The sequence below is a fragment of the Athene noctua genome, chromosome 21 (assembly GCF_965140245.1).
Source record: "Athene noctua chromosome 21, bAthNoc1.hap1.1, whole genome shotgun sequence".
In the NCBI taxonomy this organism is placed as follows: domain Eukaryota; kingdom Metazoa; phylum Chordata; class Aves; order Strigiformes; family Strigidae; genus Athene; species Athene noctua.
The window spans coordinates 7,343,058-7,358,427 of record NC_134057.1 but is presented as its reverse complement, the minus strand read 5'-3'; the positions used below and the strand labels follow the sequence as shown (position 1 = coordinate 7,358,427).

Sequence of the window (15,370 nt, the reverse complement as noted above, 5' to 3'; positions counted from 1 at the left end):
ATTCATACTTAAATCAAAACCTCTGTCATTGGCTGCTTTAAAAAACAGTTTCAGCCTGCCACTTTTGAGTTTTATCCCTGGCTATCCTTCATATTTGACAGACATAACCAAGAAACATCAGCAGAGCTACCTCATTATATGCCTCAAAAACCTCTCCTACCTCTCCTCTGTCACAAGATTTCCCAAAGGTTAGGCTGCTGTACACAAACAACACATCATTATAACCTCATTTCAGCTCCTTGTCCTTCCGGATTTCATAAACTCTGAGGCACAGACAATTTCAGCTCTGTGTTTGCACAGCACCTACCACAATGAGGTCTTGGTCAAAGAGTGTCCTACAAAGTAAACAGAGTTGCATGGACACAGAAACATACAGAAACAGTAATCTCAGCAGTTCCAGCAGTGAGACTTGGCAGAAGTTTATCATCTGATTCCCAGTCTATTTACCCTAGAACATCTCAGTTACCTTCAAACAAAATCATACACACAAATACCTTTTTTTTAAGTTTACCCCCTCCCCATCTTTCAGATCACCTTCAGCAAAACCACACCACTACTAAATCTTTGCTCTATTTATTACGTACAGAACCCAACAGTCAACAGACCTGTGTTGCTGCTAACAGAAGCAGCTTTTATGTCTTTATGATGAGCACTCAACAGTTTCAGTAGGTTTGAGCTTCATATTAAAAATGGAAACTATTAGTTAGCTAACAATATCTTATTGCCTGAGAGAAGGGACGTTTACTGGAAGTCTTCCAACTGTGAGGAGAGGACAAGACATTTACGAGAAGCTTGAAGTATTATGACCACAGAAAGATCCCATAAAGAGATGTGATCTAAGGAGAAATCAAAATATAGCTCATCAGTGGGGCAGGTAGGGAACAGGAAATGCTCAACAGGACTAGGACATCAGGTCGAGTGTTTTGCACGCAATGAGAGAAGATTAAAACTGGGGTTAATAATTTTGGCTCATGCATCCAGAAAGAACATACTCTAATCTTCTATTTATGCTTAGATAACAGCAAGACATCTCCTCCCTGCATAACACTTACCATTGCCAATTTGCTCTTCCTGGCTACCTTGGTGATTTGATATTTCTGACATTAGAAGCTACAAAGAAACACGGCACACAGCAAGGTGAACGGGGATGTTATTTCACAACACTCATTTCAAAGCACCTCCACAATGCCTTTTAGCCAGAGTGGCTGAGACATTAACTGCTGTGTGAAAATGTTTAAAGATTTGTCATTTATTTTCATACATTACAACCTGTAGAACAATTTTTGTTCTATCTCTTCCCACAGGTGTGCATTTCCCATAACACACATGTACTTCAGGTTATAAAGCACTGCAAGTTTGACACAATGTCACAGGCTAACCACCCTTCAAACTGTTAACCCATTTGGCATGACTCTGCTAAAACAGGACTTGATTTTCCTCCAGGTTGTAATAACATCTTTCATTAGAGTATTTGAGCAAGTATTGTCCATTCTAAATAACATTAATAAAGTGTTAGGAAACAGTTAAAAACTATACAGAAATAACCAATAGAGAAATAGAACGATATTTCAAAGCACAATTTAAGAGCATATACTGACCCATGTCCCACCGTGACAGTCTTCACCAGGACTGCAAGTGCTGCACACCACAGAGCCCACAACCCAAGCCCTCTTCTCCTGATGAGCAATACCAACAACACACAGCAGAGGTAAAGTCCTGCATACTCTACAACACAAGTACTACAGAAGCAATTTTCAAGTTCTGTAGCAAAGTGGATATATTTATTTTCTTATGATATACCTCTAGTTTTTCTCACCATAAATGACAATACTAATAGACAATATCTCATTACCACATTTTTTAAAATTTATTTATTTATATGACTGTTTCTAGGTATATTTTTTTTTCAAGCATGTTTTCCAGTCAAGACTTCCCTACTAAATTTAAGCTACTGCTAAATTTCAGAAGATCTGGAAGTTTCTGTCCACACCTGAATTTCTTATGAGAAGCTTTCAAATCCGTACACTTGACTGACAGTGAGCCAGCTCCTTGCCTAATCAGCACACCCACAGTTCTGAACCTTGTGCTGCCACTGCCCAACAAAGAAAGGTATGGGATGGGGGCACAGCCAACAGTGATGCAGTGAAGAAAGCACCTGGTATTAATTAGAAGTGGCTTTCAGTGGCACACTCACATATTTAAGTTAGACACCATTGTTTTCTAACCCCCAAAGGAAAAATCCAATGCCTCCACACTTAAGGAAAAGAATAATTCTGTAGCTCCACTGGTTCAGACAATAAGATCACACTGTAGAGAGAGTTTGAATAGCCTGAGGGTGGGTAAAGCTGCAGTCAGAGTTTGCACTTTACTAGACATCTGATAAACTAATCCCTGTCAAGGCTACCCGCCTGTGTGAGCTCCCATAACTAACAGAATTCAACAGCAGCCTTAGTTAAAAATCAGCTGAAAGGGCAGCCAACCAAGCAGCACAAATTCAGAGACAACTTGACTACATTAGCACAGCAGTGCTCAGAACCACTTTTCCGTGACCCACAGGTAGTCCAAACCTATCACAGCATCAGGCAACATCTCCCTCCAACCACAATATGAATTAGGGAAGCAGTTTGTAAGACCTAACTTTCCAACTCCCGCAATTATGCTGCTGTGTTATTCTCAACAGTACTTAAGATTGCCAGGCCATAGTTATCTCTCCCAGCTACCTCGTTACAAAGTAAGGTTTGAGTTCAGGGTCTCCATCCTGTACATGCAGTCCCATGGAAGAGCAGCACATGCCTGCTACCTTACAAATGAGTCTCCCCTACAGTGAAAATCTGACAAGTAACAAGTAGACACAGGTACGTCCTGGGAAAAGAAGGAAACAAAGCAATTAAGAAGAGCCGCAAAAAAGCTCAGTTCTACAACTGCCCTGAGAAATGCCAAACTGACAGCCTTAGGAACAAGGGCTGCACACGGTCAAAGCTATGATTAATGAAGCAGCAATATCAGCGTCATCTCCGCTCTCCGACTTGTAATAATCGGAGCTTTTTGAGATTTTGTTTTTCTGAGTTTAAGGAACTACTAGCTTGAATTAAAACTGTAAATGCAGGTATTGAACTGCAACATTTAGATTTTTTTCTTCACAGATTTCTTAGTATTGCCTTGTCTTAGAGAACGGCTTCAAGAGCCAGAAGCCTCACAGAAAGGGATGCTGGCTTTTTGCAGAAAGAGCCTTCCTTTTGTCAATTTAGATGAAACTGTGTACGGGTTTCTATATCTAAACCATCATGATCCTCTCTTCTTCCCTTGCTTCCTCTGCTGACTTGTACACTGTAGTTCCTGTATATGCCTGCCCAATCTGTCCATAAGAAACACTGATCAGAGAAAGCTCAAGAACTGATCAGAAGGTTTTCAGAATGAAAATAAAACAAAACAAAAAAAAAAAAAAACCAAACAAAAAAAAACCCCAACCTTTTCCATTTTCTCCCCTCAGCCCGAACTCAGTCCTAAGATCCTTAAGGGCCATGTCCTTACATTGCTCTCTTCTCAACTGAAGACATACTTCTTAAAGCATAGGTATGCTAAACTCCAGACCAAAACCAGACTTCTGTAAGAAAAGAAGGAAAAACACAGACATCGAACTAATTGCTTATTTCCACTGAAGCACTAAGCTCTTTCAAATATACCAGTAAACACTCCGAAATTCACAACTTCCAGGTACCTGGAAATGGGTAGACTACCATAAAGTAAAACATATCTTTAAAAAATATATATATATAAAAGGGTATTGAATACCATACTTTTACCTCAGCCAACAAACCTAAGAACACTCTGGAGATACAGACTTTATCCATTTCAAAGGTACCAAACTAAAGAGCCCTATTAAATTCTGCCATTGCTTCACTCTTCATCGCTCATTATTTTAACAGAAAAGTAACATATGGGCAACCTTAAGACTTCACTTGTATTCGGTTTATCACATTTGAAACCAGTCAGTGAGCAGTGATCAGCTTTGCCATGTTAGCAAAATGTGAGCAATGCTCAAATGTATCTGAAAGATAAAATATTTTTTAATAATAATAAAAATTAGATAACAGAAAATCCATTCAATGTTAAAAAAATGATAGAGGAAAAAGATATGCCAACATGTACACACATATCTCACTTTACCTGGACAAGACACTATTACAGAACTCAAAAAAATTAAGTAGTGTCAGCAAGCTATTTTCCCAAGTGTCAACAAAAAGCCAAGTCTTTCCATTTTAAAATATAAAAATCTTTACAATGATTTATGAAAGTACTACATTCAGTTTCAAAAGAAACCATCTGATAGAATTAGAAAGTCAGTCAATGAATAATGTATCAAACAAGATTTTTCATTTTATATTTTATGTAGTTTCAGGCCTGACTCACTAAATGGAAATTTTGTAAAAGACTAATCTGTTACTTTTTCTACCTATAATCTAGACTACAAACTTCTAAAAGAAAACATGGTACTAAATAACAAAGCACTTGAAACATTTTCTATTTATACAAAGGTAATGGAATTTCTTTCTAAGAGTCAAAATTTGTTATCTCTTTTGGAAGATCATGCAGAAGGAGGTAAGCACCCCATTATACAGAAAAACTACCCATCAAATTAAGAACTGGTCATGACATTGTCTAAAAATATTCACATCATGTTCTGACCTATATACAGATGTTAAAATATGACGGTATATAGAAGGATCAGGTATATTTAGGACAGCCCACCTGGATTAATAGTTAGCAAACCAACAGTATTTCATTACCATCCCTCTCCCCCGCGCCCTTCTTTTTTAAAAAAGAAGAAGTATCTTTATTCACTGCTTAACTGTTATTAAATAGATCACCACTGCAGTTTGATCAACATGTGGGTATACTAAATATAAATGGACTTGCGATAGAGAATTTGGTTACCATAACTGGAAAAAAAAAAAAAATCACCAATATACTCCAGTGGAGAAATAAACTTTTACAATTTAGAAATAATTGAAAATGTTACTTTATTTCCTGAGGAAAAAATAAACTCAGTTTGACAGTATTAAATTAAATCTATTCAGAACAACCTGCAGAAAGGAAATAATGTGAAGATATGCCTTTCAGTGTAGATAGCCACTTGAGATAAACAAACAAACTGCACCCTTTGGAATAACCCGGTTCAAACACACATGTATTTGGACAGGGTTGGTAGGGACTGACAGAACAGATACCTTAGTCTCAGGGTAACAGTAAAGGAAAACTGCCACATTCATATGCTTCAAGAGGAGCATGAACTAGTATAGCAGAGCTAATAAAATCACGAGTGGCATGCAAATGGCAAACAAGGGGGGACTGTTGACTTGTACCTCACAATGCAGGAATCAAAGCACGTCTGAAACCACAGCAAGCCATCCCGAGTACAACGCACAGGCAATGTCCTTTGTCACAGGATGCTGAAAATCTCACAGGGATTCAAGAAGGTTTCCTACAAATTAATTTAGGAAAAAGGCCTACAAAACAAGACCTCTGCTGGATAAAGACCATGAGCTCCAAATCACTTGAAGAAAACACTGATAAGTACAGCTGTGAGACATAATTTTAGCAGTAGAAGCTAAGCGTCACAACAGCAGCTCTTAAGACCCCTGGACCTTGTTCACATTCCGTCTTCAACTACATCAGCTTCTGTATTTTTGACTGAAATGTTGGTGCTGTTAGCTCCTAATTCTTTAAAGATCGCCATGTGTCTATAGCCCAAAATTCACTGACATCTCCCCTAGAAATTGCTCACACCATGCCTTGCTTGCATGCATTTGCTCCTGCCTTTGATGATGACCAAGGCTGCAAAACTCAAGTCTTCCAGTTTTGCTTTAGGAAGAATTAGGATGCAAGGAAAACTACAGATTCATCACAAATGCTAGTCTAAGAGTTGACTACTAATTTCATAGCACACCTTTTCCAAGATTTTCTATACTAACTCAACAGTTTAAATCACAAATTTCCTATGATTATCCCAACAAGTTTCCTTGTCTGTTTGATATTGGCTTTTGGGTTGTTTTGTTTGATTTTTGAAAGGTAGTAAATTTACATTCTGTGTTTGAGGAAGGAAGAGAAGCCAAGAGCAAAAAAATAAGAAAAGAAGCTGGAGGACTGGTTCAAAACAAACAAAACAGCCCAAAACATCTTTGCCAATGCTCCTCCAAAAATACAGGTTTCCAGTCCCTCCTCACCAGACATGCAGGACTAAAGAAATTTGACTTGAGCCACCTAGCAGTGACTCAGCAAGCGCTTTCTCTTTCACAGAGCAATCATACTGCAGATATTAAACCATCATTTTACCAGAGAACCCTGTTCCCTTAGCAAAAAAGTAAAATCCTGGTGAGTCAACCTAACTACTAAGTCAGCAGCATCTACTTGAGTTGTCATACACAGCAGTAAGTTACCTGCAATGAAGCCTAACTGCAATCATTTCAACATCTACATTAATTACAGTGCTGATCAAAATATTCAAGATCATATTTATACAGAAATATTAAATATTTTACTGAGGCATCAAAAGTGTATGCATTTTAACATATAGATCCTTAAGTTTCCCTCAAAGCATTTGATTTCACATTCATTCTTCCAAAAAGTTGCCTTTTGCAAGTAAGTGTAGGATCAACAGACATCAAATGATCACATTGTGGGTTATTCTGAACATACATTTCCTTGTTCAAGTGAAAGAATAAATTATTCTTACTGAATGAACAAATATAATTCATTCAACTGTGACACAAAATCCCTGCATTACAGCTAAGCAGGTTAGGACACATTTACTAGTTGTAGTGACTGCAACTCTCATGAAGATATTTAACCTCATTTTCAATTACTTCATTCAGGCCATGGTCCAGAGACTTTTCTCCTGGAAATGGTGCCGGCTTAAGCTGCTCCTACCCTCAGCCATTTGCCTCTGACTGATCCCATGCCACCTCCTCAGCCTCACTACAACTGCCTCAAGTGCCATATGGTGAATGGATCAGGAAACTGCTCAGGGTTAAAAAAATTAAGCCAGCAGTGCCACCAAGAGAAATGTCTGTGGAACCACAGTCTCCAAAACTTCTAAAAATGCTGCCATGGGAGGGTCAAGCTAAAAAACCTTCACGCTTACCCTACATCTTTTGGGGCCATGAAGCTCTAACCAGAGTACATGAATGGACTCAAACCATTTCTGTATGTACATGAAGGCAACTTCCTCATGAGATGATTAAGTTGGTTCATTCCACTTAATTCTGAAAAGCAGTAACTGCTGTTTAAAGTAAAAATAATAATACTTTTAAGAGCATTACTAGAAAGCAAAACACATCAAAATCCCCGAGGTTCTTCTCATTCCTCCGCCCTCATTCTGTCTTATAACATGAAAGTTAGTGGTACACAGGAATAAGATCAACTAATGACACCAACTTCCTGGATAAGTCAGCACAATGAAGCAACACAGCATTAGTTTAGCTTAGAATTCTCCACCAGCTATAAAGAACAAGTTGGTTAGAGGCAGAACAGGCCTCAGTGCCTATCCCGTAGGGCTAGGAGGGAAACCACCCCTGCAGCAACACTGAATGTCAGTGCCCGAAGCACAGAAGCGGGCAATAACAGGAGGTCATCACAGGGCGTCTTCCAGGACAACCACCTTGTTGCCAACTTCAGATAAACTTCTCTGATGATCAATACTTAACTTTCTTCCAACAAAAGCAGCCTACCAAATCCTACTGAAAAGGAAAGTCAAGCCTGATCCCAGCAGATATTCAAGACCACCAACAGAACTGAGCATCTCAACAATTTGCTGATAGTAGGATCAGAAAGTTGAGCTTATTTTTGGCCTAATTTTAGAAGTAGCACTTTTAAAATTTGCTCAAACATTATTAAACAACAGTTCTGCTGTTCTCAAGCAGGTTTTGAGATCTTGGTATGTGCACAAAACAAATGGCTTCTTAAAAAATGACAACTCTTTATGATGCCTATGCCCTGGGGTTTTTGAGACACCTCCAAAGAGCCAAAGTTCTGGGACAACAGAAAATTTGATGTAATGCAAATGCGGAATAATCTATTACTTGTATGAATGGCAATGAAGGGCAAAAATGAATGCTTTTTGATTAAGAAAATCCGTGACATATCTTTCTTAAAGCCTCCCAAAAGGCTTAAGTATAGCATCAAACCCTCCTTTTCCTGTATTTTGTTCACTGCTGCATACTTTGCAACTATGCAGCAAACTAATGAACTGATTAATCCTGGCTTGGGACACCTCACTGCTGTTTGCAATCTTGACATTCAAACAAACTTTCCTCAAAATCTACCAGTGTAGCTATATTTACTTGTTGATCTACATCATACTCAGGTTTCTCTCAGTACAAAGGCGAAGAGGAGGGAGGGGCAGAGCATAAAGCGATGAATCCTTGCAGTCATTTTCATAGGAACACTCCCGTGTTTGATCTTTTTGTCAAATTACTATGAAAGAGATACTCCTTCCTGAACACTAACTGAACTAACTCTGGAAGACAGATGAGGTGACATTCACAGGCACAGGATGACAAGCTCAATCTTATTGGAAACACAGAAAGGAAATAGGAAGTTTTCTTTACTGCTGAGCCAAGAAAAGATTACCCCGCTGATATGCACCAAAACTTACAAGACTCTTGTTGGCTTCAATACGGATACAGAACAGTAGAAACAACTGAAAGTTGTCTAAATCCCTGTTACATTTTGAGCTTCTCCCACTCCTTTCAAACCAACTTCAAAACACACACAAAACGCATCCTACAACACCACTCCTTGTCTAGATCCAGAGGCAGCAGTGACGTGATAAACTCTGGCATGCTTTTCGCATCATCTCCAATAGCTGGAGTAAATAACGTGACAGGCTCCTCACCAACAACTTGCTCTTCATCTTTAACCCAGATGCTAGTACAGAAACACGTAGTATTTTTAAATTCCATTAGCCACCAACAAGATACGCACAACCAGTTCAAAGCATATTCCTTTATCTACTTTATATAATAATTTTACTGAAGAGTTTTCTGCATCTTCCATTTTATTTCAACCGAACAAGTCAAAGCTGCAGAGCGTGTACTTCTAAAATAAGGAATGAAAAAAATTTTCAAACAGATTAGCTCAAATGGGGTTAAAAAATAATATATTGTTTCTCCTTACATAGTAGCATAGTGAAAGGAAAACAGAGGACAACATGCAAAACAGCATACTAAAAATCAATCCATGGCAGAAAACAAATGTAATCTACAGCAGTACAATCCTGTGCCTGTATGACAAAGCCATATTGCTTTCAGAAATCTTGAGAATGCAGATGCAGGAAGATTAACACAACTACAGGTCGTAAAAAGACTGGGTAAGAGCAGCTCCATGCACAGCTAAGGCAAATTTAACATCATCTTTTAATGAAAAACTATCAGCATATGGAGTACTTTTCTAAAATATCTTATTTTCAAATTATCAGCAATTATTTCAAATTATTTTCACGTTATCTGTAATACAGTGCTGATAAGTTCCCCCTACATTTTGTGAACAGGGTGACGCTGCACCCAGAATTCACAAAATGTGAATTTTACTGTTAAGCAAGGGCAAACTCAGTTAAAAGACACCCAATCTGCTGCTATTCTCTCTGAATGGTTTTACCAGACATGCTGAATTTTTAACAATTCCTTGTTTGTAAATTACTAAACATGCAATACTAAAAGAACACAATTTACCAAAACTCCTAAATGTAGTTTCCCCCACTGTAACTTACTAATTTTACTGTAAATAAAAATCAAACAACTGCTTCAAACTCACTAGTACTTAGGTTTTTATGAATGATATTTAACGTGGTGATTTATTGCCACAATATATTTCCCTACGCAAAATTACTAAATGTTACATCTGCCTATTTTAAGACATTAAAGACTACCGAAGTACTCAACTTCTGAGTTAGTCTTCCAATCCATGGACCTCATGGCAGCAAAATGCACGCATCAATAAACACGTACTTAAAAATCACTGCAACTTACAGCTATACTTTTTATTAAGGGTTGCACATTATGTGTTTGAAAGCTTATTTCCATTTTCTCTTTCATGTAGAGAAAATACACAGCTGAATATATGACTATATTCAATATACAACTGCAGGACCATGAAAACTCACAGAACTCTGAAGCACTTCCGGTAAGTGAAATAATTTTAATAATTTGATTTACGTTTTTAAAGATTTACTCCTCTAAAGAATCACTTTTTCAGCACAATATAGGAAAACATCTCTGCCATCACCGTGTCAACTCTTGTCAGAGGCGGTTAAGAAAGGCATTTTGCAACCTGTGGTCCAGAGAGCAATTCTTACGGGGCAGCAAAGACCAGGGAGATCATATGGCATTGACTCGACCTCCTTCCTCCTGGCCGTTTCTTTATTTGCCCAGAGCTACCACTGCAATCAGAGCAGCACACAGGCTTTTCCAGGCAGTTGGCAGTAAAGAAAAATAGAGTTCCTAGCTTCCTGTAGTAACACCCGCTGTTACTTAAGCGGAAAACCAGTTATGAATTCTCTCAATGACTACTGAAACACATAAATACCTATATGAAGCTTTTTTTGGCTTCTATCTTTATTTTTAAATAAATGCTTTTCATGCAATGGGAATGTTCAAGAATGAAAGATCAAGAGGTCTAACTATCAAGCTGTGACTCAGACCATGAAAATCATCCAGAAAACTCCTGGACTGAATTGTATACATTGTATTTGTACAATGTCATGTTTAGTCATCCTGTAACGTTTACAGGTGTTTTTAAACATCTGTGAATGTTACAGGATGACTAAAAAAAGAGGCACCAAATCCTGGGAAGAAGGATCTCAATGTAATAGCAAGAGCATCTCTCTTCCAGAAAAACAACAGTACTCACAACCAGTGCCAGCTGTCCTCACCGTGTACCCCACTAGCGGAAAATTAATAGGAAAGATGAGGAAAGCAAAATTTCCATAAAATAGTGGGAGAAAAGACACTTTGAAACTCCGATTAAAAAAAAAAAAATCCATTTTAAGAAAAAACAGACTATGTATCAGCTATGTTGCAATCTTGAAAAGTACAAGGAAAGAGTCACTTAACGTACTCCACTGGAGTAGGAGACACCCATGAAGATGATAGTGGATAACTGAATTCTCTACTTAATTTTCTTACCAGAACAATCATCTCAACTACAAAAATATTCATTAATTTAGTTAGGAAAATACAATCATGAAAATAAACTTAGCAGCATGTGACAAATGGAGTCTTCATTTGCCTGTTCACCACTGGAGAGCAGCTAGTCCAGCCTTCAGGTCTGGAGTTCCTGATTTAATGAGCAGTTCTGTTTACAGCAGAACTAATGAAGCTTGGTTTCCTGCGGATTTACTCCTACAAGCCCTGTGGCCACTTAACATTAATTACGTCAGTTGCCTCTAAGCTTGCCCACCGTCTCCCCCTAAGACCCTCCACCTCATAAAACTCTCCATTTGCACCGGTATTCCCAAAATCCAAATACTCATGCTTGCTCTCATGCTCTTGTCAGCGCTCAGCTCTTTCTCATGCCCTTAAACCCACCTTCGCATCCCATCAGCTCCATCCCCCATCAACTCCCTATCTCCGTACGGCACTAAGCAAGAGGCAGCATATGCTGTAGCTGGTTTGAAGCTCGGTGCATGCTGGCTGGCCAGCTGGAGACCACATCTTGGCTTCCAGGAGGAGCACACAAAATGCCGTGACCTCCTTGCCTTGATGGTTTTTTGGGAGGAGGGCTCTCACAGTCTCTCAGATGTCAGCTTTCACCTGCTCTTAAATTCATTGAAACTGACTGGGGGGAGTGGGGGGGGGGGGGGGGGGGGTGTGACACTTATTAAGGAAGAACAGACACAAAGCCCATGTAAATGACACCTTTTAATCCTGGCATCAGAAGGAAGTAACTCAGTTCCCATCAGTTACAAAGCTGAAATTGAAAATACCCACTGCTGCCCTCCTCCCTCCTGCAGCTGAGGGCATCTTCTGCATTCCTGCAAGATCCACCACCCCACTCGGAAGGACCAGGAACACACAAAACTGACAAAAAGTCAATTCCAACATTTTTACGCTGCACCCTGTGGGCAGCAATGAAACTGTCAACAAGAATTACCATTTGACTCCCGCTGACGAGTAGCAGAAGGGTCTGGAACTATTCATAGGGATGGCCACCTCAAAACAAAAGCCACAGAAGGATAAGAGCAGCACTCACTCCATCTAGGATAGCACACGTGGAACCAGGGCTAACACAAAAATGCCCTTGTCCTGCACTAGGGGCAGGGGAAGAGGATACTCATGTTAGCAAATATCAACTAACAAGAGGTTAATGTTCATTACAAATGCAAAAGGAGAGCCTAACCCACAGAAACTACCTGTTGCTAACAGAAATCTTACCGTTTCTTCCTCTTACCCACTCCATTTGTGATTTATACTTGTTTGTGCCTTGGGGACAGCAGACAGGTAACACAGAAACCAAATATTGTGCTTAGAGGAGGCAATGATGCTCCAGCAGTTAAGTATGAATCTGAGACTCGTTAGACCTAGATAGGATTTCCAAACCCTTCCCAGGCTTCCAGCACTCCTGGGTGACTAGGAGTGTATCTACATAGCATAATGCAGTGCTGCGTAGCTAGCTTGAATACCAGAAGGAATATGGCCACGTTAGCACTGCACTGCACCCAGGCTGAGGTGCAGGCTGGAGCATCCATCCTGCTTCTCAGGTAGTTTGGATCTATCCAAACGGCGCTCCACTATGACACATAAGCACACCCTTAGTCATCCTGCCTCAGAAACTGGCCATAAGGTGACAGTTCTTCCTGAGATTACCAAAAACTGTAACAAAAGAGTATCTGAAGAGAAAAACACTTGGATACCAAAGTTAGGAAGAGAAGCAAGTACTTACAATAGGCAGCATACATAATGCATTTAACTGAACAGATGCGACCCCTGAAATGCCTCGGTTTGAGCACCCTTTCTCTCTTTATGTCAGCTCTGCCCCTAGAGTTTACAAATTATGGCTCTGACTTGTAAATGTTAGTAAACATCTCCTTAAACATTACTCAGTGTTTCCATAATTGTATATAGATTCTAGAGAATACTACCCTGCAAGAATAACATCCAAAACAGGTTCTAAAAATAAAGCATTCTAGACGATTCTCACATATAACCAAAGGTTAAAAACACAGGCCATTTCATAAAGAAGGGTATGAACAGCACGCTCTTTGAATTATAGCTGCAGAGTGGAAAAAAAAAAAAAACAAACAACCCACAATATAGTAAAAAAAAAAAAAAAAGTAGCATTTCATGTGTCACATACATTCTGTTTCAAAAACAAAGCGTAAAGCCTGGGACGCATGAAAACAAGAATTCTTAATTCTGTGACTCGCACTTCTCGCACCCAACGATCAATAATCTCTAAAGCCAGGCAATTGTTTGCTTGATGAGTTTGTAAAAAAGGCAACATTCCACCCCAACCGTGCTGGGCTGCGAACGCCTCCCCCTCGCCAGCAGCAATATGGATTGCCCAGCGCAGTCCGGTGATTCCTTTTCCAGCCTACGTAATGCCCATTTACATAGCCGTGATATTTTTAAATGTGCTTTCAGAAGCACCAAATAACATAAAAACATGGAAGGAGACAAGCTCAGCAGTAACACAGCGCTCATTCGACTGCAGAATTCACAAATTAAATAACGACCAAGTCCACGGAGCACAATAAAACTCCATTTTACGGATTAGGCATTCAGAACACTAACCCAAGGAAATCCTGGTCGCGTTCCCCCCCGCCCCCCCGAGCGAGAGTGTGCCCGAGCACAACAGGACACATCCTGGCTCCTTCGCTAACCTCCGCGCACATTCCTACACCCCTTAGGAAAACAGTGACAGCGGACATGAAAGGAAGGGAAACAATGACATTCTTGTAATAACGGCGCTCGCTACCGCGGCCGGTGCGCTCGACCCGGTCGCCCAGCGCTCCAGGACGGCGGTTCCTGCAGGAGCAGCGGCGTTCGCCCCAGCCCCAGCTCTGCCGCCCCGGGCGCGGACCGGTTTTCCCCGGTGGCCAGGCCAGGTATTCGCCCTCTCCTACCGCCACCGCAGCCGGAGGCGGCGGCACGGCCAGGAGCCGCATCCGCGCCTGCCGAGGGGCGCGAAGGGGGTCGGCGCCGCCGCCTCCGGCCCCGCACACCGCGGCCGCACGCGCCGAGGGGGAAACGCGCCCGGCCCCGGCCCCCGGCGGCGCCGCGGGCTCCACGTCAGCCCCGTCCCCGCCGCCAGGGCGCTGACACGCACCTTCCCCGCGCCCGCCGCCCCCCGGGCCAAGGGCCGTGTCACGGCGTGCCCGCCCGGGGCGCCCCGCCGCCCCCGCGCCGCCGCCGCCTCGGCCCCCGCCGCAGCCCTCCCCCGCCCCCGGCCCGGCGCGGGACGCGGCTCTTACCGCCAGGTCGGGGCTGCGGGAGTCCCGCTGGGAGACGGCGCGGATGACCCCGGCCCGCCAGCGCCCGCTCTCCGGCGGCTCCTCGCCGCCGCCGCCGACGCACAGGAACCGCTTCCCCACCAGCTCCGGCCGCGTCTCCACCGCCATGGCCGCCGCCGCCGCGCAGGCACCGCACCAGCTCGCCTAAGCCCGCTCCCCTACGGGCCGCCCATGGCGGGAGCGGCGCGGAGCGGGGGCAGGCGCGGGGCTGTTGGCCTCAGCGGCGGGCTGGGTCGGCGCCCCTCGGCCGGGCCGGCGCCGCGGGGCCGCTCCGCCGCCGCCCGCAGCCTGACACAAACACCGAGGGGCGGGGGCGGGCCGGGGGCGCGCGCGCCCTCCCTCCCTCCCTCGCGCGCTCGCCGCCGCCGCGCTGCGGCCCCGACCACTCCGCCCACGCAGCGCCACTGCCATGGCGACCGGCACCACGCGCCGTCTCCCTCCGCCAGGCAGCGCGCGGGGAGGGGGCGAGCGGCCGCCGCGCGGCAAAGAGTCCGGACACGGCGGCCGCGGCGCCACCGCGGGGCCTCCTCCCGCCGCCGGGCCGGGCCGGGCCGAGGGGGGGGGGTGAGGGGGTGGCTCCGGCCGTGCCGGTGCCGCAGGGCGACTCTCCGTGGCGGGGGTCGCCTCCCGCCGGGGGATCCCGCTCGGGCCCCCCTCCCGCCCGCCCGCGGGGGGCTCAGGGAGGGCGGGCACCGGCCGCCTCGCCTCGCCTCACCCCTCGCCCCGCGGCGGGACGGCAGCGGGGCCGCTCCGGGGCGTCGCCCCCCCCGGCCTGATCACCGGCTGCCCCCGGCCCCGCCGCCGCTCGGAGCCGCTCCGCCCGGCGGGGATGGGAGCGGGCCTGCCCGGGCTAGGACGGGGTCT

The 15,370-nt window shown here is 43.5% G+C and overlaps 1 protein-coding gene across 5 annotated transcripts in view; it reads right to left on the bottom strand.

The window, feature by feature from the left end:
* JMJD1C (jumonji domain containing 1C) overlaps positions 1 to 14,734 on the bottom strand; it is a 163,533-nt gene extending 148,799 nt beyond the window's left edge. For 2 of the 5 annotated variants that reach the window (XM_074924449.1, XM_074924450.1), the window contains exon 1: positions 14,468 to 14,734. In XM_074924449.1, coding sequence (XP_074780550.1) covers positions 14,468 to 14,614 — 147 coding nt within the window. In that variant the 5' untranslated portion in view covers positions 14,615 to 14,734. The remainder of the gene's footprint in view (positions 1 to 14,467) is intronic. The other 3 variants (XM_074924448.1, XM_074924451.1, XM_074924453.1) reach the window with 2 other exon arrangements.
* Between the last annotated feature and the right edge of the window lie 636 nt (positions 14,735 to 15,370).